At 31.9% G+C, this 22,678-nt stretch overlaps 1 protein-coding gene across 2 annotated transcripts; it reads right to left on the bottom strand.

Moving 5' to 3' along the window:
• Positions 1-16: 16 nt before the first annotated feature.
• LOC149488576 (uncharacterized) lies at positions 17-22,433 on the bottom strand. Of its 2 annotated transcripts, XR_016315595.1 has the most exons (7): positions 22,302-22,433; positions 10,846-10,976; positions 4,718-4,832; positions 3,177-3,375; positions 1,996-2,158; positions 639-926; positions 17-109 (listed from the first exon to the last, which is right to left on the bottom strand). XR_016315595.1 is itself a non-coding variant. In XM_089695177.1 (6 exons), exons 1-6 carry the CDS (start codon positions 22,306-22,308, stop codon positions 816-818), a joined length of 726 nt encoding a protein of 241 aa, XP_089551303.1. In that variant the 5' UTR covers positions 22,309-22,433; the 3' UTR covers positions 314-815. The 2 variants fall into 2 exon arrangements, 1 of the variants encoding a protein (XP_089551303.1); XM_089695177.1 differs by lacking the exon at positions 17-109 and having other exon boundaries at positions 314-926.
• Positions 22,434-22,678: the final 245 nt, after the last annotated feature.

Below are 22,678 nucleotides of genomic sequence, written 5' to 3'. Positions count from 1 at the left end.
TACAATGATGAAATATTATTAAGATTGTACAAGTTAAAATTTTACACCAAAAGTTGTTCCTTTATACACCACATGCATTCTGAAGCTATATCCTTATCAAATAACTGATCTTTATAGAGTAAGATCCCAGAGCGATAAGACATAACTTATTTTCTAAAAGATGAAACTTTAAGTTCTCAGTAGTGTCTCATGTACTTTGTATGGTGGGCTGTAAGTCATACCGGAAAAGTATGGCATGACACTACCGCCTACTTCTTTTTTATGGGCTATCGGTAAATTCTAAAATTTTTGGTTCATAACATATTAAAAAATCAGACATTAAAAAATAAGTAAAGTTTATTTTTATTTTTGGTGGAGCTTTAAAGCGTCTGACAAAAGTTTTGGTCCATGAAAAGTGTCTGATACTTGCGATACCATTTGAGAATGATATTCTATAAAATATATCTAAAAATCAGCCATCTAAATTTAAGTAAAGTAACTCTTATTTTTAGTCACCTTTCTCACCTGGTACCTGCCCAGATGTCACTGGGCAAACTTCACAAACACGCAGGTATACAAAGTACATGAGACACTACTGAGAACTTAAAGTTTCATCTTTTAGAAAATAAGTTATGTCTTATCGCTCTGGGATCTTGGACTATTAACATATTCCATCAGATTCACAGTAAATTTTTCTCATTTTCGATACAAGTCTTTCCGATCTCAATTCTTTATCATCTTAAATGAGTTTACATTGATTATAAAAAGCTGTCTTATGGAGATAAAAAAATACACATTAACTGTACACTTTTCTACACTCAAGCGGTATTTCTGCATCAAGTAGGCGGTTCAGGCGGCTGTGGCTCTTTCTCCTTGTTGAGGGGACTGGTGTCAGGAGCGGTTTCGCCACTGTTCCCACTGTTTATGGCTATCGACGTTAAGGGAACCTGTAGAAATAATTTTAAATATATTGAAGTGCATATCTTTTAAAATAAAAGCCTAGATTTTGGAATTAATTAAATAAAACTGTTTATATTTTTGACTTTACCGTCTTCGTATTATTCTATTCCATAAAATTTCTGAGCTGTTAGTAAGATTCCTTTTATTTTTATCTCAAAGACAAATCCGTTAAGAGTTTCACCCTTCTGAAAATACTATAAATAGACAAGATAGAGCTTTATATTATTAGAATGAACTTTCGTACATGTCTGAATTTTATTTCTTGATTTATGTGGAAATAACATCAACATAACATCTTGTGTTCTTAAGATTTCAGAGTTTTCAACTCAGATTATTTTACAAGATTTTTATATTTACATTTTTAAACAATATTCCTAAAACAACCTAAGTTCTTGTATATTCTTCTTTTTTAGTAAGTAACTCTTCTTTACACGCGACACAATACAAGGATGAATACCCATAACCATAGTCAAAGTATAATGAATCTAATTAATTTCCAAGAAATATATTCACGTACTCCATATACGCCCATTAGTAATTAAGTTCCCTGATAGGCATAATCTTATTAGCATGATGATCACGTGCGATGTGAATTAATTAATGTACCTTGGGCGTCTCTAGGGCGTGGATATGTAGATTTATTACTTAACTGGTAATGGCCATTTGTGGATGGAACTTTTTCTTTGGGGCTATTGACTTGAGTGAATTGAAATTGAAGTGTCTCATTTGTATATAGATTCCAATTGCGAAGTGATAAGTTCTTAATATGAAGATGTAATTAATGAAAACTCTAGATATTTTCAAAGGGGGATTTCATTTTAAAGATCCTTTATTGATCTTGAAGCTAAAGCTATACTTGAGATTAACTTTATTTGTTGTTTTAATGATTAGGAAAAGGAACCAGTTAAAACAATGAATTCTGTAACCAACTACGAAATAGTAGAAAACTTAGATGAGAAAGACAAGAGATCCCAAAGTCTTTATGTGATGTTAAACAACATCTCAAGGTAACAGTATCAAGTAAGATCACATAGCCAATAAATTACCAAAACATACCATAGACACAGCAGTACAAGTCTGTCCATCATTTTGCCGTGGTGGGGACAACGCAGCGTCGAACCTCAGATCCAGGTGCACCATGTATACTGCTGTGGCCAACGTAGTTATGGAGAAAGTCAACTGGGCTACTGCTACACCTATACATGTTCTTGTGCCACATCTGTATTGAATGATTTTTCTATAGAGAATTGAGAATTATTAAGAAGAGAACGTAAACTCAGCGTGTTTTTAACACGCCTACTTAAGCTGTATGTTTGTATGTATCCGACTTCTTTAGACTGCATTTTGACCCACTTTAAACGGACAGATTTAATTTAAACTTTGTACACTAAGCAAAGAATCGGTGACAATACAATAATTTCATGCCTTTATTAAAACGAGCTTTTAGGTTTTAAACTATATTTTTATTTGATATGCCGAACAGTATCTCTGCTATTGAGAATGTCAATAGCTCGTTATCTTTCTATAGAAGATCGGTTGGGCATGAGAGGATAAAGAAAAGCAGATCATTATTTTATTACCCAGTTATAGCTGGTAGAAATTATTCTGATACCGTAGTTTAAGCAGTAGTTGTATAAACTAGAATATTCAAAATAACCACAAATAACGTATCTCGCTTGCTTGCATGCATTTAGTCCGAGTTGTATACGAATAAAAATTTCAAACGAAAAACGAGGTATTTGAAATGTACTGTGAAAGGAAATTGGAAACCACACTCAATAGCGCGGACAACTGTTTCAATAACCGGCTCTGACGATTCTTTTTGGATTTTATTTGGAAATAACTGGGAATTGTTTTTGTAGAATGTTTCGTCCGCAACTGGATAAGTACGAAAATAGGAAATAGGATTTGCTTTTGCCTGTTTGTGTTTTTTGTTTTTAATTTTATTTAAAAATTGGTATGCTGTTGTATTTAAGATCTCAATACGAATTTCTATATCAATATCTTGCAGAATACTAACTATTACCTACTATGTTCGAATTTTTACCTGTAAGATGAGTAAGGCGAGAAAATTTTAAGTTAGTAGCCAAGTAGGTAAGTCACATTATAATTTGTAAGGTAAGGTAGCACAGACAATATAAAATAAGCTAGAAACAATATCTAACTTCCAATTCTTGTTCGCGTATGAATATGAAATCTGTTAACTTAGATTCTTGTAAAAAATCTTATCAACTTACCCAAGATTCAACAGCGATCGTATACAAAACGTGAACATAGCTACATGAGCGCCTGTAGCAGCTATCCAGAGTATTGTTAAGGGAACCGCAGCGCATGGTGAAGGACCCAGGACCCTCCAGGGTGACCCCCAGGATCTTGATGATTGAGTTCGAGCAGAGACCCAGCCTCCGAAGCCTCGGCTGTAGTATACTGATAGTGCTGTGAAATCAAAGGTTTGGGATCATGCCCTGGTAGGCTTTAGGGCATATAATATATGTAAACTGTGCATTTGATTGATTTTCTTTAGAAGTCAGGCTGACTGACTGAAACTTTTTATGAGTATCAATCGGAAATCGAATCCTGGACCTCGCTATTATTGAATAGCGAGGTCCAGGATTCGATTTCCGATTGCACAACAATCGATCGATCGAATCGATCTTGGTACAACGCTAAGCGTTGTAGGTACCAAGGACGGCGGTCAAAAGAAAAGTGTCAATTGGTTTTGGACAAGTTATCATAGACATTTATTTATTACTAGCTTTCCGCCCGCGGCTTCGCCCGCGTTTTCAGAGAAAAACCGGTTCCCGTAGGATTTCCGGGATAAAACCTATCCTATGTCCTTTCTCGGGTATCAAAATATATCTATACCGAATTTCATGCAAATTGGTTCAGTAGTTCAGGCGTGATTGAGTAACAGACAGACAGACAGAGTTACTTTCGCATTTATAATATTAGTATGGATTATTTATTTATAGACCAAAAAACTCTTTTAAAGGATGTCTAGTTGAAGAGAATTAAAATACAGTGAAAATACACATTTTTATTGTAATAAAATTATTATTGAATATTTAAAAGGTATACGTTTTAATGAGGCCCATTACTACTGAACTTATAAGATAAACTTTTGGTTCAAAATTGTATCATTTAATATATATAAATCAGTTCAGTTTAAATAGAACTTATTATTCTACAAATATTTAAGAAATTATATTCGAATTTAAATGAGTTAGAGAACTGACAAAAAATATAGAATTTATGAATATAGAAAATAATTGCAAAACAGTCGACTTATTTCTTTTAGACTAATTAAGTTATCATTTATAAGTTGAAAAGCATAAAGTTTAATGGTCAGAAGTTATGATCGAGATATTTTCGCTTTTACTAGGAAACCTACTTATGAGCACTATTTCAAAACTATTTTACGACACTTCGTTCCAGACACAAACGTTGAAGTGAGTAATAATTCGGTTGGTTCATAATAAAATTTATTTCATACTTTAAGCAAGTTTATTTTTATTTTACATTTTAAGTTCTTCTTTCAAGTAAAATATAACGTTCTATACATACTGGAGCACAGTATTTTTTATTAAAGTTTTATAGCTTATTTTTATACTTATAGTAACAGACCCTATAAGCAGACATGAAAACTTATAACATTGAATTTTAGTATTTTTTCACAACATTAGCATTTCGTGGACGCGACCTAGATTTTCTCCTACCAAAAAGTGCTCAAATGAGCCGCGGCTAAAGAAGTTTTACTTCCAAAATAATCATGAATTACCAGCAGCAAGCACTGTGATTGCTCCAGCAGGAACACCGAGCCCCAGGACTGGTCTCTGCTTCTCTTCTAGCCAGCCGACAGCACCGACTACCAGACCTCCTATACCGCACACAATCTGTGTGGAAAATGGTTTTGATTGGTAGATAAAGTTTTATAAAAAATATCACACATTGAAACTAAGATTAGAGGATTGGATTTAATATTGTTGGTATTTGGTAAGCAAAAACATTTCTATTTTAGAAATACTTCAACATCTATGCTGCATCAATGTCTAATTTAATGTACCTACATCAAGTTTACAAAACTTTACAATAAATATTTAGGGCCGGCGCCCACTGCCGGCACGGCGTGGCATGGCAGGGCAGAGGATTTTATTACTAATGAAGTTATTTTGAATCTTATTTCAATCAGTTTAGAATTCAAGTTACTTTATTTCGATGCCACGATGCCGCGACGTATCGCAGGCTGCTGCAGCATGACGCGGCACGCCGCAGGATGCGGCGGCATGACGTGTCTTGCTGTTTCATTCCAAGGAATACCGCGGCGCGCCATTGCATCCTGCGAGGCGTATGCGTCACTTTGGGGTCGAGGAATTATGATTGCTAGCTAGTTGAAATAAGGTTGAAACTTATGCAGCATTAGTGGGGCTTTTAGCAGGATGCCACGGCATGCCACTGAATGCCGCGGGATCACGCAGCACGCCGCGGGATGCCACTGCACGCCGCGGGATGCCATTGCACGCCGCGGGATGCTCTGCCGTGCCATGCCGTGCCGTGCCGGCAGTGGGCGCCGGCCCTTAAGTTCTACCATGAGTTTGTTGTAGGTAAACGAAGCACAAAATAGAGCATTTTTGAACTAACTACTTATAAAGACGACGCGGTTGGCGCAGTGGTAAAGTAACTGCCTACTGAGCCGACGGTCCCGGGTTCGATCCCCGGTCAGGGCAAATATTTGTGTGATGAACTCAATTATTTGTTCTTGGGTCTGGGTGTTATTATCTATATATGTATTTATAATATTATATTTATCGTCGCCTAGTACCCACAACACAAGCCTTAATTGAGCTTACTGTGGGACTAGGTCGATTTGTGTAATAATGTCCTATAATATTTATTATTTTATTATTATTATTATAAAGTAATTAATTTATGTAATATTAAATAATAAAGCTTTTAATTATTACAAAATAAAATATAAACACACTCTCAAACAAGGGGATAGATAGTACTAGGAGAAACGAGTCTAATCAACCCAAAATACATATTTTTTATAACCACAACTTGTTGAAAAGCAAGTGATGTAAAATTTTATCATATTTACGAGCTCTGTCAAATAAATTATTAATATTGCATCGTCATCTACATAAACCTGTATGTAAACCAATATGAATAATAAATAATGCTCTTAAGCTTTTGTTGGCAAGCATTCAAATTTCAAATGTGTTGTGTGAAATATTTTGGTAGAAAAAGAAATGTTTCGTCTGGTAAGGATTGACTATAAAATATAATATTTTTTAATGAAATTTGCTTTATGAATTGAAGTCTTCATGCCTTTGTCGTTTTTATAATTATTATGGTAAGAGCGAATTGTTTTGAATATTTCACAGAAAAATATAAAACATTTTATATTGTTCAAAAGTTAATTGCTCCGTTTTATTTTAAGATATTTTCTAGTCTTAAATTGGTTGCATTTTTAACCTACATTACCGATTACAATAATAATTGTCTCTACCAAGTTCATGGCCTAGTAAATCGTGTTGAAAATAATTACAAATAAAATAATTTACTTAATTCTATTTTGGCACAGAAGTTAAATTGTTAGACGAAAAGCATAAAACAAATGTTCTTAAGGCTGCAGTCTAGCAAAATTGCGTTTTCAACAAGTTATTTGACAATTTTTTCCCGGCTAATTAAATGATAAACTGAATTTTTTTTTCTTGTTTATCAATTAGTGTTATATAAGAAATGCGCGTGAATTTTTTCACATTTATTAAGTTACTTTATGTTACCTTAATCAGGCCTTCAAGATAAGTCTCTTTCCCCCAAAGACATTTCGAGCTAAGTTTGTGCACTCACTACGTTGCAACCGATTACAATTTATACAATCTGATCAGCGCATTATTATCCTTATATAGTCGTTATTAAAAACTGCTGAATACAATTGCCGAAAAACTTATGATTTTCCTAATTAGAACGTTATAAATTCATTAAATTTCCCATTTTTTGCCTTACAAAATCTATTGATAAATACTGCTAAAAGTTATTTTTTCCACTAATTTATTCGAGTTGGTTGAAGACCAATGAGTATTAATCCTTTAAAAAATTTTTTTTTTGAATTTTGATAATTCTTTAAATATTAAAAAAATATTTAAAATAATTAGGAAAAATCCTAGCGAATTTCTTTAGTGGCGCTCCTTGGGCCGGAGCGTTCTGACGTGTGCTCTACGCTCGATTTTCCTTCATACCGAAGTGAAAGTTGCTCTACTTCATTAAATTTAATATTTTTGTTAATTGATTATTTTTATCTTAGTTTTGTGCAAATATTCGTATTTTTAAACATTTGATTTCGATATGGAAAATAAACGAAAAAAATACGCGTGTAACTACTAGAAAAAAAATTATCTTCGAACATAAAGTTAATGAAACCATATAGATTGCAAACAGCAAAGGTGATTGGCAACAATTTCTTTATTTTACGGAGTGTCAGTAAAGGGATGTATATTTCTTTAAAACTAAAGTAAGCTCATAAATTTTCTTATAATATAATTTTTAAAGTGAAACTTTTATTACATCGTCTCAAACTTTTTGGTCTGTGTAACGCATGTCGCGTGTATCGCGGCTGCCGAGTAGGTAGGTATACCTACTCGGCAGCCGACCGACACGCGACATGCGCTACACAAAGCAGTGTTCGGAACCGTTCGAACAGTTTCACTTTTACCGTGGTTTCATAAAACCACACAACATTAATTTTTGAAGTTCCAAAAATGTTTATTTTTCATTTGAGAAATACGAAATATAATATAAACTTGTATTGAGAACTTGAACTTACCAAGTTCATCCGGGGAAATCCCCAAGGAAAATGATTTGTTTACTCCAAAATTATATGCAGAGGTGTTTTAATTTTTTCTTCTAGTCATTTTCAACGTAGCGGCATGTTGTTTGATTATTAATTTTGTAACTTAAATACAGGATGTTGGTTTTATATTCTGATCTTACAGACGCGCTGACAAATTTAGTCCGCCATTTCTAGTTTAGTCCACCAACTCTAAGTATCAATATTAAAACGAATGGATTATCATCACATCATCAAAACTCAGATGTAATGGAAGATCACAATAACATAGAAAATTCTGTGGGTGTTGAGAACTAAACAAACACAAGTAACAGAGACGCGAAGAATAAAAAAAGAGGACGAAAACGATAATTCGTTGATGCTTTCCCTTTTCAACGTATTGTTAGGATACATCACCAATCTGCAAAAAACAAAACTGATGATTCCCAATTGCTGATTAAAAATGAAAAACAAATAATGGACAACAGTGGTGAAAATTTGCTGATCACAATGAAACATCCTTCAGTGGTAGCAGATTTACTCATTTAAAATGTATCGGTGAACAGCGTAAAGGAGAGGAGGACAGGAAAACATTATGAATGTGGATGGTGGATTGTATACAGGGTGTAATCGATAAGTATGTGCAGGCGATTATGACGTTATTATTGCAGGTATCAAAAAACTTAAAACTGATATCGAAATTACTTTACCTAATGAGCAAAATGACAATAATAACTTTTTAAAAGTATAACGAGAAATATCTAAAAAATTTACTTTATACACTCCCGTATCAAAAAGGGAAAATGGGACTAGTAGAAGTTAAATGTCTAATTCCGGCAAAAGACATGAATGCGGTAGATGCGGTTAAAAATAAAAAATTTAATATTTGAAATACAATGCAAAAAATAACACTTTTGTCATAGATAAGAATCATGACTATTTTTTCCAAATTCAGGGACAACTAAACGTTGCAGAAGCAGAAGTCTGCTTATTTGCTGTTTGGACTGGAGTGAATCATTCGTTAAAAATAGAATATATAAAAAAGTATGTAACGTTTAGGCAAAATAAAATGATGGACCATTATCAAGATTTTACATAAATTGCCTACTGTCAGAATTGATTGATTCGAGACTTCAGCATTCGATGCCCATCAAGGACCCATCCTATATCATTCAAGCGATTGAAAAAAAAAAGAGATAAATCCAGTGCAACCGATAAAGCATCAGAATGCTAGCAAAAGATTTATTATAATAAATAATTTAGATCGGCGAATGATGATACCTATGACACTGACAGTTGTTCTCAAGAGACAAACTTGTAATGGCGTCACCATTAAATTAGAAACGTATTGGAGGCGTCTAAAAATAGCATTTATTAATTTTTACGTAGCTTTATGCCATTACAATGATATTCCGTTGGAATTATAACAATTCATAACATTTAGGAGAAATTATATCAATCTGACTTTACGTTTACGTCCTAAAAAAATTTCATCGTTGGCATTTATCGACTAGTGCGGAAAGTATCGATAAACAAATTTCGATAATGGAAACGAGTTCACATTTTTTCCATGCTTAAGCTTTAGTTCATTCACTATTGAATAGAACAGAAGATCACAGCATACAACAATTGTATACTCAAGAAAATTAAAAAAAGCTTTCGTTTTACTTACCCACTTAATCTATGCTAAAAAACTTAAATTAATACAACAACATAATATACGTTAAAAATTTTAGTTAAAAATTCAGTTTATAATAATTGTAAAAACATGTTTACCGACGTGGCTGAATGCAAACCACGCCTTTGCCTATAAAATAGTAAAGTATCGACACGACCCATCATACGAGCAATCACTAAGACGAACTGTCATAGGGATCATCATTCGCCGAGCCGGGTATAGGTTTATCAATATAAATCTATATATTATACATAATATAATAAATCTGTAGAAGACGCGAAGACCGACATCCGCGCGGACGGAGTCGCGGGCGGAAGCTAGTCAGAAATAAATATCTTTTGTTTTCATTTGCGTATTTTTCTATTTTATAATTTTTTAACACAAACATTACATTTTTTTTATTATATACAAAATTTGTTTATCCGTTTTATTAGTTAAACTGAACAACTTTCACTAAGAAACTTAGGTCGAAAAAAATGTATAGAGTTATGCATTTTGTATGGAAAGCTTATTTTTCTTTATATTTCGTCCAAATTTCTTTGTAAAAGTTGATCAGTTATATAAACATGAAGTTGAAGATATCAATAGAAAGTATTCGCAAATTTTGTGTACTGATAAAAAAAAAATCACCCGGTGTAATTTTCACGAAAATTGTTTCAAATTGTCATTTTTGGTACTTATTACGAATATTAAATTATGCATACGAATGATTTAATTTTTAAAAATTAATTGGAGCAACTTTCCCTTAGTACATTTGTATTATTTACATATAGGATGACAGGATGCATTTGTTTGCACTACTAGACCAAGCCCTTAATGAGAACAGTTTTATATTTTTGTGCAAATAATTGATAATTGGATTAGCCTCGGTTTAATTTTTTGCTACATCGCTTTTTCGTGTTTACGTTATTTTATTGAAACAAATGATAATATTATTTACGCAGAAGTGTAATTTATTTCAGCACTTGTCTAATGAATTTATGAAAATAAAATAAATGTTATGTACAATTATTGAGTTCATCTGGAGTCTAGACTTCAGTCCACCAATTAAATAATATCGATAGGTACTGACGATTGTTCTAAATATAGAAACATAGATAGGTATATGTTTTATTTCAATTATATTTATAGAATCTAATAGGTCAACTCAAAAATAACATGTCTGGATAGTCATCTTTAACTACGACACACCAAAACCGTAAAAATAGGAACTTTTAGTAAAAGAGCTCATTAGTTATCAGTTATCACTTTAGATAAAAAAATTTCCACCAAAAATTTAAAATTAACACCCACGCACCCAGTTTAACTTATCTTAAAGGAAAGTGATCAAATAAAGACTTTATACTTAGATTAAATTTCATTGTTAAGTGTAAATAAATAAATATTATATAATTATTACCTGTAACACCCGCACCCTCAAAGCAATAGCGAAAGGATAGAGTTCCCCCATACACTCCTCCCCCCTGGACACGCCGCTCACAGCGCTGCAAACCGACTGCTTTCTGGACCACATTGCTGATGCGTGAAGTACTGAATTAATGGGTTTTGTTATTAAGATTATTTGGATTAAATTGTTGTGAGATTAAATGTAATTGGAATGTCTACGTTTTTATTTAAAAAGTTAATGTAAATATCATGGTATTTTCTACCACGTTTTATTAAAAATACAAAAAAATGTTTCGCAATCATTAACACGCAAAAGATGAACTGTTTGTCTAAAGGATCACAAAAAATAACCAAGAAAACTAGTGGTTTCCAAGCGTAGAATTATAAAAAAAGCTATTATTATAATCTTATATATAAAAATGAATCGCAAAATGTGTTGGTAAGCGCATAACTCGAGAACGGCTGAACCGATTTCGATAATTCTTTTTTATTATATTCCTTGAAGTACGAGGATGGTTTTTATGTAGAGAAAACGTAAAAATGTACCACGGGCGAAGCCGGGGCGGACCGCTAGTTGAAAATAAATGTAAGTATAATGGAATGTGATGAAAATAAATGTTATTTTAATAAAGGTAAAGGAACAGAAAAATGCACTATTTCAGAATCCGTTTACAGAACTATTGTTGAAAGTTTAGAATTGTAACAAACGACCAGTCAAATTAAAAACATTATTAAGTAGAAAGACTTGAGAACTTTACATTCCCATTTAAATTCTATTCCAGTGCATTTATAGAATAGCAAGAATGCTTTGAAAGTTTCCGAGTAGTTTTATTAACTCGAACATGATGTTTTGAATGTGCTTATTGCATTCTTCTTTATTTCTTGCGTTATTAAGAATACTTTCTTAATGTTTTTATGGAAAATTAAGAGAATAATTGAATAGATTAATTATGTCACTAGACTTAACTCGTATTCTCTAGTATTTAAAATAACGATTGTAGAAATGGCCAGTTATTATGACCAAATTCATAAAGAACTAAAAGTATAGCCTATAGTTCGTACTAAAGCTTATTTTCAAGCTCATCCGAATTTATCAAGAACAACAAGAAAAGCTTATATAAAGGTATTTGAAGCTTATTTTGAAGCACATTAAATAGAGCTTGCAATAATCAGAAACACTTGACATAAGTTATTCAAAACCAAAGATGTCGTTTAATTGTTCCATTACTTATAAGAGCTTACATATTGTGTTTGTTAAATTAGCATAAGGTTGTTAGTAAAATCGAAAATGATCTCATGTGATATTGATGTATCGTTTGCGAGTACCTAATTCTTATCTATAGGATTAGGGGCAAAAGGGAAGTTGAACCATATTTCCGTATGTATGTACTTGATAAGGGTCATAGGGGTAATTATCCACACTCACACTTATTCCATGTGTTTCTACATGGATATCAATGGGTTTCAGATTAGCAAATGTTAGTGTTAAAATGTCTGGACAATACTACAATAATACAATAGAATGAATAAAATTGTATTGGACCATCTTTCAGGATTAATTATTGGTTTGTTATTAATTATTATGTAATGTTGGTGCGAATCAATAAATTTAAATGCATTTTTTCTACTTTTATGTATGTGTTTCTACAAAGGAGCTTTAATTTAGCAGGTAGAGCGTGTTCTTTTTGGTTTATACAAAGAAGCTTTTCCATCAAAAATGACTTGTTTTCATGTTGGTCATAATTTCGATGAAAATACTGCATAAGCTATTAGCGATATACCATTCGATATTTGGTATAAAAACTACACGCATGCAATATACCTACAGTAAAAACTGAAAAAATGATAACTTTCAAAGTTACTTAAAAAGTAATCATTTCGTGAGCTTCCTACATTTTAACACAGCCAAAGTCAACACCTGCCAGAATATCTTTAATGATAAATTATATTTTTCACATTTTGACTCATAAATAATTCATAACACGAATCTTTGAATAAAGTCTACATTATTATGTCTATGAAAAATTTGTATAACAAAAGCTCGATAATTCTTATCTTATCTCAAATGAGTTTGATAACGCCTCATCGATATTCTACTTCAGTTCGAAGCTCCGACCATATTTTGTTGAACAAATAAAATCAATATGTATTCTATGGACGTGGTTGTTGTACTAAATCGAATGTTAGGACTTAGGTACTTAAGTTATAGTATGTTTGCGTGTTGGTTAAAAGAGCTTTCAAAAATTTAATTAAATTTTTTTGATTGTGATTAAATTTTTTTTGATATTTATTTACATAACTTTTATTGTTTCATAAAAGTTATGTAATTTAATTGTTTTATACCTATTCAAGTAATTTGGATTTTTTTTGGTATACCGATACTACTTTAAAGGTAGTGCATATTATGTCTAAGCAATTGCACCTGTTTCCATCAAATATAGTTTTTAATCTAGACAAAAAAGGATTTATTCATATAAAAAAACAGTACCCATAGGTACACTTCTTATGTTTTTATCGATCTATGAATCTGCTAAAAAAATTACGATTTCCTTTACTTTATATGTTTTTCTGCTACTTCATTCTCAACAAATGTCTTCAACTATTGTTATTATGCTAACACTGACCTCCATCGTTTGTGTACACAATTATTCAATGAAACAAACATATTAAATTATGCATATAATTGTAGGTATGTTTACTTTATTATTAGTTTAATTTGAAACTTAATGAAGGGAAACGGTGTGTGAAATAATAAATACCACGGAGGAATAACGTAAACGTATATTTTAATATTAAATCATTCCAATTAAGTAGATGCTTACTACAAATTTTATGACATAATATTCAAAGACCGTAAACTTCTCTTAATTATACGAAAGTGTAATGAAATTACTCGTTTAATACTCAGCGCGAAAATTAATGATATCGCCTAACTTATAAGCTGGGGTTGTATGAGATTAAGGTATGAAAGCTTAGGGTAGTTACACACAGCCTTGTTATTATCAACATTATAATTATAAGCAGGAACAATTTTATTGTTTCTAATAATAAACATAAAACTCTTTATTTTTAGTTATTTTTTTCAAAAATAGAGCTTTTTGAAAAAAATAACTAATGTTTCTGAACGAATGTTCAGAAACATTAATTTTTGTCATTTTCGATTTTATATGTTAACTTATTATTTTGTCACTGTAAAAGAATAATAAAAATCGCTATATTTCATCAATAACACAAACCGAAATCATACAGAAACTCACAAATACAGAAATATTCGTGGACTTTATTAACAATGAAAAAACCATTTTAAGTTTTTTATTACATGTATTTTTATACAAATTATATTTACGCCTCCACTCTTGAAGCGAATAAAACGAACTAATATTCCACTGCGGCGCTGATCTTTTGTGGTAACCTTACTTAGAAGTTAGAACCTTATACAAAAATGTTTGTCATTAAAATAATTACAGCGACGTTCCAACCCTACAATTAAAACAGAACTAATTCATGTTATTTTTAAATACAACGTACCTAGTGTATGCAACTTATACTGACATAGTAACTATTTAGTAATGTGCTCAAACTAAAATAGACTTATTCCATTGCCAATAAGATTTATTTTTAAACGACTAGATTATAAAGAATAACCGACACAAAAGCTCTACAGTACTTGAAACTTCAAAGCTCTAAGCATCTTTATGCTTGTTGATAGTGTTTTTTATTTTATAAACAAGCTTCGAGGCTTTGCCTGGTTTTTCTAAAACCTAATAAATTATGTACCTACTAAACTCTTCCTCTTGAATCACTCTATCCATTAAAAACAACCGTATCAAAATCCGTTGCGTAGTTTTAAAGATTTAAGCATACAAAGGGACATAGGGACAGAAAGCGACTTTGTTTTATACATGACCACAGAATACATAATAGTAGCTAAACGCTACAGAACGGACACTCCGCCTCCCGCCAAAATTAAATTTACCTCACCCCCGCGCGATCAGACATAAAATGGGCCATATTTTTCTGCAAGGACGATACGCAACGAAGATTGACAACATTAATCAAATTGACTTAAAGTAATTTTATTATTTTGGATTTGTGATTATCGTTTTTCGTAGAAAATGGTTAGATATTGTGCTGTTTACGGATGTATTTCATCAGAAAAACGCGAATTTTTTTTTACGCTAGTCACAAATGTGCCAACCATAAAGCGTTAACACACACATTTGCAGTCTCTACAGTGTGACTGTCAAAACGATCATTTTGTATGGAGTGTCCGGGGTGTGACATGACATATGTAGTTATAAACGCTATTGATATAATAATCAGCATGCGGCATCGCATCCCTACAACTTATAAATTTTCCTTCCACAAACAACGTTATACATATTATATTATACGTATATTGTATATACCTACGTATTGTGTGACACAACATTTAACGAGTGTTATGTTTTCGTAACATCTCTACATATTTATATTTAGTTGTAGTTGATTTTGGTCATAACAAAAATAAGTAGTGCGTAAACATTGTTACTAGCCGTCCGCCCCGGCTTCGTCCGTGGTACTTGTTTACGTTTTCTCTCCATAAACACGATCCTCGTACTTCAAGGAATATTATAAAAAAACAATTAACGAAATCGGTTCAGCCATTTCGAGTTTTTTTTAAACACATTTAGCTTTTCATTTTTATTATATATAGATGTACTTATATACTAATGTTCATCCACGTATTACACAAGGGTATATCGAATAAAATATTATGGAAACTACAAAATCAGAATATTATATAAAGACTAGCGGTCCGCCCCGGCTTCGCCCGTGGTACATATGAAAAATAGATGTTGGCCGATTCTCAGACTTACCCGATATGCACAGAAAATTTCATGAGAATCGGTCCACCCGTTTCGGAGGAGTATGCAGACTAACATTGTGACACGAGAATTTTATATATAAGATATCAATGAAATAAATTAATATTATTTACATACGTAAGATCTATGTAATATTCTACATTATAATTAAGCTGGAAACTGAAAAATAAATGCAATAATGCATAGTTTGGACTAAAATTTATTTCATCGCCAATCACATGGTATATAACAAAGTCCCTATGTCCCTACGTATGCTTAGATCTTTAAAACTACGCAACGGATTTTGATGCGGTTTTTTTAATAGTTAGAATGATTCAAGAGGAAGGTTTTAGTATATTATTTATTGAAGTAAAACTTCTTTAGGCGCGACTAGGGAGTAACTCAGATTTATTTTCTGACGGAAGTAACGCTTACTATAGTCTGCGTAGTTTCCGCCATTTAAAAATAATAATTCTGATTGGTTGTAAGTATATGTCATATACTACACGCTTCTTGACTTATACGCCAGCTAGTGGCAAATATCATAATCAATTAGGATTATTTATTTTCAAATTTTCAAACGGATCAATTGTGAATAGCAAAGTGAATGAAAAATTCAACAGTTTTAAAAACATTATTTTAAATTGCAAAATTTTTTGAAAATCTCTAAATATACTTGTTTATTTATTACTTTTAAAATAAGTAAATTAAAAATAAAAATAAACATGTTGCGGATTATAATCAATCTATTTTAAATATTGCTGAAGACAAAGTAGTATCCATAGCAACAGATATGTATATAGGTTGTCATTCAGTTGAACAAGAAGCATATGTACGCCAACAATTTCATAAAATGTCAGTTATTGATACAGGAGGATCGCCTTATGAAATCATATTAGTTCTTAACAAATTTTACATTATTACAACCAATATTGATGTATCTGATGGCTTAGCCAACGGTTGTGTTGGAAAGTTAGTGTATATTGAACGTGATGACAGTGATAACATCATACGCTTATGGCTTGAGTTTCCTGGTAAGATAGGAGAGAAAATTAGGAAAAAAGCTGCCCATCATATTCAAACTCTAAACATTAGTAGAACAGCAGTCCCAATTTTACGAAGATCGTCATCTGTACCAATGAATAGAAATAAGACAATATTTGCAAAGAGAAATCACTTTCCATTAGTATCTGCTTGTGCGCTTACAATACATAAGTCTCAAGGTGGTACTTTTGATCAAATCGTTTATGAATACAATAAAAGTCACAGTCAGCAGCTGTTATATGTAGCATTATCACGAGTAACTGATATAAATGGATTGTTCATTGTCTCAAACACCGATGACAACAAATTTTATCATGGAAGAAAGCGTCCAGGGGGAATAGTTGATTTACAGTGTGAATTTGAAAGACTTTCAAATTCTCGCCTAATAACACAACAGGAAGAATTATATAACCTTGTAAATGAGAGTAACATTACACTATTTTCCTTCAACTGCCAAAGTTTACGTGCTCATGTTTCTGATCTGAATGATAAAGTATTAAAAAGGTCCACATTGCTGTTATTTTCCGAAACTTGGATGAAAAATGACGAACAAATTCTTATTGAAAATTTTTATTGCGTTACCCAATACAAACGACCCAACTCAACTGCTGGTGGAGTAGCTGTATATCATTCATCTACAGATACACTGAACAATGTAACACCAATTCAAAATATTTCACCAACTATATTATCACAAATTTCCGATGAGGTTTCACAAATTGGTGACATCGCCTTGGTTCGATGTGTTAATACGAATGACCAACCTGTGATTATCGTTGTTATTTATATTTCTACAAATACTAGCCTGACAAATATCATAAAATTTATTCATCAGCAATTACTTCACTTCACAATTGAAGGTTCTCGACTTTTAAATAGTAATTATCATGAATTACCGATGATTCTAACTGGAGATTTTAATGTTAATTTTCGCTCTCAGGAATCTCAGCCGTTAATTGATTTTTTAGAAGAAAAATTTGATTTATCTATGAACACTTCTCGACTTCATTCAACAACGCGTTTCGGTACAACGATAGATGCTGTATTTTCAAGAAAAGTAGCAAATTTAGAGAGTAAAATTTATGTTTCACATTATAGTTACCACAAACCTATAATTTCGTACGTAAGAAATTATGATGACATTCAATTACCTGTTTCGAATGAATAATATTAATATAACATTTAAATAATCTTTGTAAAGCACATGAATAATAAATATAATTAAATTATAATATAATATTTATTTATTTAAGTTAATATTTAATCATTTCAGTGATATATGTCGTCAACGCCAAAGAAGTTTTACTTCAATCGCGCGTAAAGGTTACACGCACACACTTTTTTTTGGTTTGAGACGATGCGGGCGAAGCCATGGGCGGAAAGCTAGTATATTATATATTGAAGGAAAAAAGATGATGATGGGAAAGCATGATGAATTAATATAAAAAAATAATGTTCCGTTTTTATATTATGAGCACAGTTTCATATTTTATGTAGAAACAAAAATAATATGCTAAAAGATATATCAAACATTTCCAGTTTTAATCCAAATATTGTTTCCAAATAACCTAATAGCTAAAGAACATATTGTTTAATGATAATTATTTCTAAACACATGCTCGTAATATCAACACGTTTATTAGTAATTACTAATTAATATTATCAAATTATAGACAAGATATTAAATTACTGCCTAATTAATTAGTTACGTGTTCTTCATTATCTTACGTCAGACAATACAAACGAAACTACTCGTAAAAGCTCCTCTACATCTAGACATATATAATTTTCATGTCACAATGATTTTTACGAAACTTCTGCGAAACTTGATCTACAGGTTATTCTGGGAATAATTAAAACACTTAATAATCAGAAAATAAAAATAACTTCAAAGCTCCTTTAAATAATTCAATACTTATAACAATTCAATACTTTTTGCGTTGTCATAAAGTCGGTTCTCGCCGCAGCATTATCTATGTTTTTCACCGCAAAGCACATTTGCAATTAAATAATTCGTTTTAACCGGATTTGCGGGTTTTGTGGCAATTGCAGCTGTTGTTATAAATGAAAAGCGACATACTATTGAATAACTGCATATAATTAAAATATTATTTGACTTCACTAAAAATATACGATACAAAACGTCGGTTTAAATAAATATACCTACTGAATAAATCGCGTTTAAATTCCGTTAAAAATTCTTTAATATCTAAAAGATACTAAGCCATAGAAAATAATATGATTTATGTATCTTTAAAATTGACTACAGCCATAGAGATAGTATACTACAGCAAGACTCTTAGAGATGTTAGTAATTTATGATCTATTTTCAAGGATAATGGTTAAAATAATGTATGAAAGTCATTAATCTGTCTGTATTGTTGAATTTATATCGTGAGATGAATTTATCGTAGATTTCACTTGTATAAATTTGGATTACACCTTCGTATTAATCTTTTAAATGTGTCTCTTATAATTTTAAAACAGGTAAGTAAGTAAGTGAAGTCCCATGTCCCCTAGTGGGTTAAGGGGCAGATGCATTATACATCTGTTTCACTGATCGATTTTATTTAGGGAAAAGTAGGTGTAGGCCTTCTGTGTCCTGCCAGACCGAGACATTTTTTTTTTCTTCATCTCCACTGGGAATCGAACCCAGGACAACTCGGTTCTACGCACACGCGTCAACCACTGTACCAAGGAGGTGAATTTTAAAAGAGGTAGGGACCTCTTAATTTGACAAGGTTTATATTTCATATTTCCTTATTTTTCAGAACAATTTTCACACACGGCACGATCTATATACTAAGCTTTCGCTTGTGTTATGCAAACCAGAAGGCTGATGAACATACATAATTTATAATTTTAAATAAATACTTATATAGATAATTAACACCCAGACACAGAACAAACATCTATGTTCATCACACAAATATTTGCACTGGGTGCAGGGAATCGAACCCACGACCTCTGGCTTTGAAGGCAGGGCACTGCCATCTAAACCAACCGATAGAATTGTGGTATCGAACAAGTATTTGTTAAGGTAGATTATTTTGTAGGACATGCATTGCTTTTAATACCTACCTTTGTGAATCAAAATAAAACTTTAAAAGCACTCTTCAGTAAACGTGTTAGTCGGTTTCTTTCATCTTTTTCCACTTCAGAAAATCGCATTAAGCATAGCAGGCTTTCGCAGCAGAATATCGGATAGAAGTTACTAGAAGAATAATTCTGTGTACCATGTTTATAAGTCGTTTGTATAAGATATGAAAAATATTATAAAATGATGAATAAGATATATAATCTGACAAAGATTGCCCTTCAATAAAAAAAACCCTTTTAATAAATTTAAATTTAATAATTAAATGGTTTTGTGTGCCTATAGAGGTAGACTGAAACTACTGAACCAATTTTAATACGATTTAAAATAGGAATCATTAAGAACAAGTGAATGTACTCGTAGCTAGAATAAGTAGTTTAATATTGACAATTTTATACTAAGATTTACGGGCAAATATTGCTTTCATCAAAGGCTTATTTAGTTTGTATTTAAGTTTACTTCAACATGTGTGCTCGCTATGGATTACCAGACTATTTGTTTTGTAGTCTAGATTGTTTAGGTCCTTAACAATTTAGTCTATTACTAAACTAAACTTTAGGGTCACGTATTAATAACCGCTAACTAGCTGGGTATACTAGCTATCATGTTTAAGACGATATTATGTTTCTCTTGGCCTAGAATAAGTGTCTCTATATTATAATAACTAGTCTATATACAGAAGCGCAGCGTGCCTTGGCTCCGTATAAAAATTGGTTTGGGGGCCCTTAGGAAGGGTAAAGATTTCTCACAAAAGCGCACGTTGGGGGCCTCCTTGGCGCGGGGGCCCCGTATAATTGATACGGCAGATACGGCGGTAGCTACCCCCCTGTCTATAGGTGTCGTTGTCGTTGTCAAGGCATGCATCACGTGTGAACGGATATACCGATTTCGATATTTCTTTTTATTATATTTCTTGAAGTACGAGGATGGTTCTTATGTAGAGAAAACGTAAATATGTACCACGGGCGTAGCCGGGGTGGACCGCTAGTAATTCAATAAAAACGTCGTTATACCTAGTCCTAGACTTAGTGCTCTTTACAAGCCTATTTTTTTAGTTTAGTTTATTGTTATATGCTCTACTATATAAATTTTCAAGTAGTCTCTATATTTTACTTTGAATAATATGTGATAGAAAATATTCTAAAACTATCTATATTGCTTGACCCTTGTGGCTAAAATGTCGACTTAAAAAAACCATCACTAGAAGCTTTTTATAAAAGCAAAGCTCCAAACCGCCGAGTCTAGAATTAATATATCTTAACGATTCTTTAATAAATAATGTATTACAAGTAAATGTACACTTATAGAGTTTTTACAAATACTTCCGAGAATTACTTAGACATAGGGTCAGTCAACACTACAAACATTTTCTTTAATAAAAACAAAATTATAGTATACAAAGGAATATTTATCCCTACTTATTATAATATTGTAAATGCGAAAGTAACTCTGTCTGTCTGTCTGTTACGCTTTCCCGCTTAAACTTCTCAAATCTCAACCGATTTTGATGAAATTTGGCACAGACAATCTTTAGACCCTGAGAAAGAACATAGGCTACCTTTTATCAAGCTAGTCACTATATAGTATAAAACAAAGTCGCTTTCTCTGTCCCTATGTATGCTTAAATCTTTAAAACGCATCGGATTTTGATGCGGTTTCTTTAATAGATAGAGTGATTCAAGAGGAAGGTTTTTAGTATATAATTTATTATGTTTTAGACAAAGCGGGCGAAGCCGCGGGCGGAGTTATTAATATAAGAAACACAACTAAACCGCTTTGAATATGTATAATAAACCTAACGTCATAACTATTGCGTATAAGATTATTATAGCGTATGAAAATCATGTGGTGAAAGCTGCGGTATAATTTTAGCTCCGGCATAAACAAGCCAATTAAAATGATAATATAAGGATGGAGTTGTTGTTTGAAAGGAAACGTATGTTTTGATTAAATATTAGCAAATGCCTATTTTAGTGTGTAGTGAAGGAACATTAAAGATTTTTAAATTTCTCTGCATTTTATTTTTGTTTAAAATAAAAATAAATATTGAAAAGGTACATTTATGAGGGATGGTCAACTATTGATACAGGGTTCCCTTTTCTGAATATATCATTCAGTATTAAGGATGGGATTGTTTTAAATTTTTTAGTAAACAATATTGTACTTACTTAGGTACATCTCTACAATTATTTAAAATAAAAATCTCTACAAATTTTTATCGCTCAGAAAAAATAATGTTTGCTACTGAAGTTATATTCTGATAAACTAAATTATATAGTATCTACAACTATCAAATTTAAAATGAAACAATTAAATTTTACTAATTTGGACACACGTTTATAAATTAAACCAACGAACTTTTATAGCCAATCAGGTTGTTAATGTTACTTAACTTGTGATTAAAGTTTGATTGCTTCCAACGTGATAAATATCGCACGTTAGATGTAAAAGTCGGAAATAAAATACTAATAACTTCCTCACCGGGCATTAGATATTCAATCCAAAGGTTCACATCACATTAACAGCCATATATTATTTTTTCATACAATATTATCACTTTATCGTAAATGTAAATACTGAAAGTTTTGGGGATAAAGTACGTGCGCTCTATGCCGCGTCTCTTTTCATACTGAATTTCAGTCGACACAAGAATTAGGAATGTTTTGTAATCAAGGATAGCATTGAGCTTTTGTACTAATACTTGTCGAAATTGATAGCTTAGGATTTGTTTCAATGTTATTAAATTTAGGAGTTATTTTCGTGATCACTGATGTGGCCACGAAGTTAGTTGATGTGCGGAAATATTAATCTATTTATTATGGTTTAGGGTACTGTAAGTTGCTTTTCCTATGTCTGTT

This window comes from Colias philodice, chromosome 5 (genome assembly GCF_061535455.1).
Source record: "Colias philodice isolate Cphi_HAF_F1 chromosome 5, ilColPhil1 Martin Lab GWU primary, whole genome shotgun sequence".
NCBI classification, from domain to species: Eukaryota; Metazoa; Arthropoda; class Insecta; order Lepidoptera; family Pieridae; genus Colias; species Colias philodice.
This window is presented reverse-complemented; position numbering and strand designations above follow the sequence as displayed.

Bases quoted from the DNA above. Each gene is read 5' to 3' on its own strand.
- LOC149488576 (XM_089695177.1), bottom strand. The intron at 3,376-4,717 runs GTAATTCATGAT...TTGATTTCACAG, and splicing joins AATCACAGTGCTTGCTGCTG to CACTATCAGTATACTACAGC. The intron at 927-1,995 runs GTATGTTTTGGT...TTATTTCTACAG, and splicing joins CTTGTACTGCTGTGTCTATG to GTTCCCTTAACGTCGATAGC.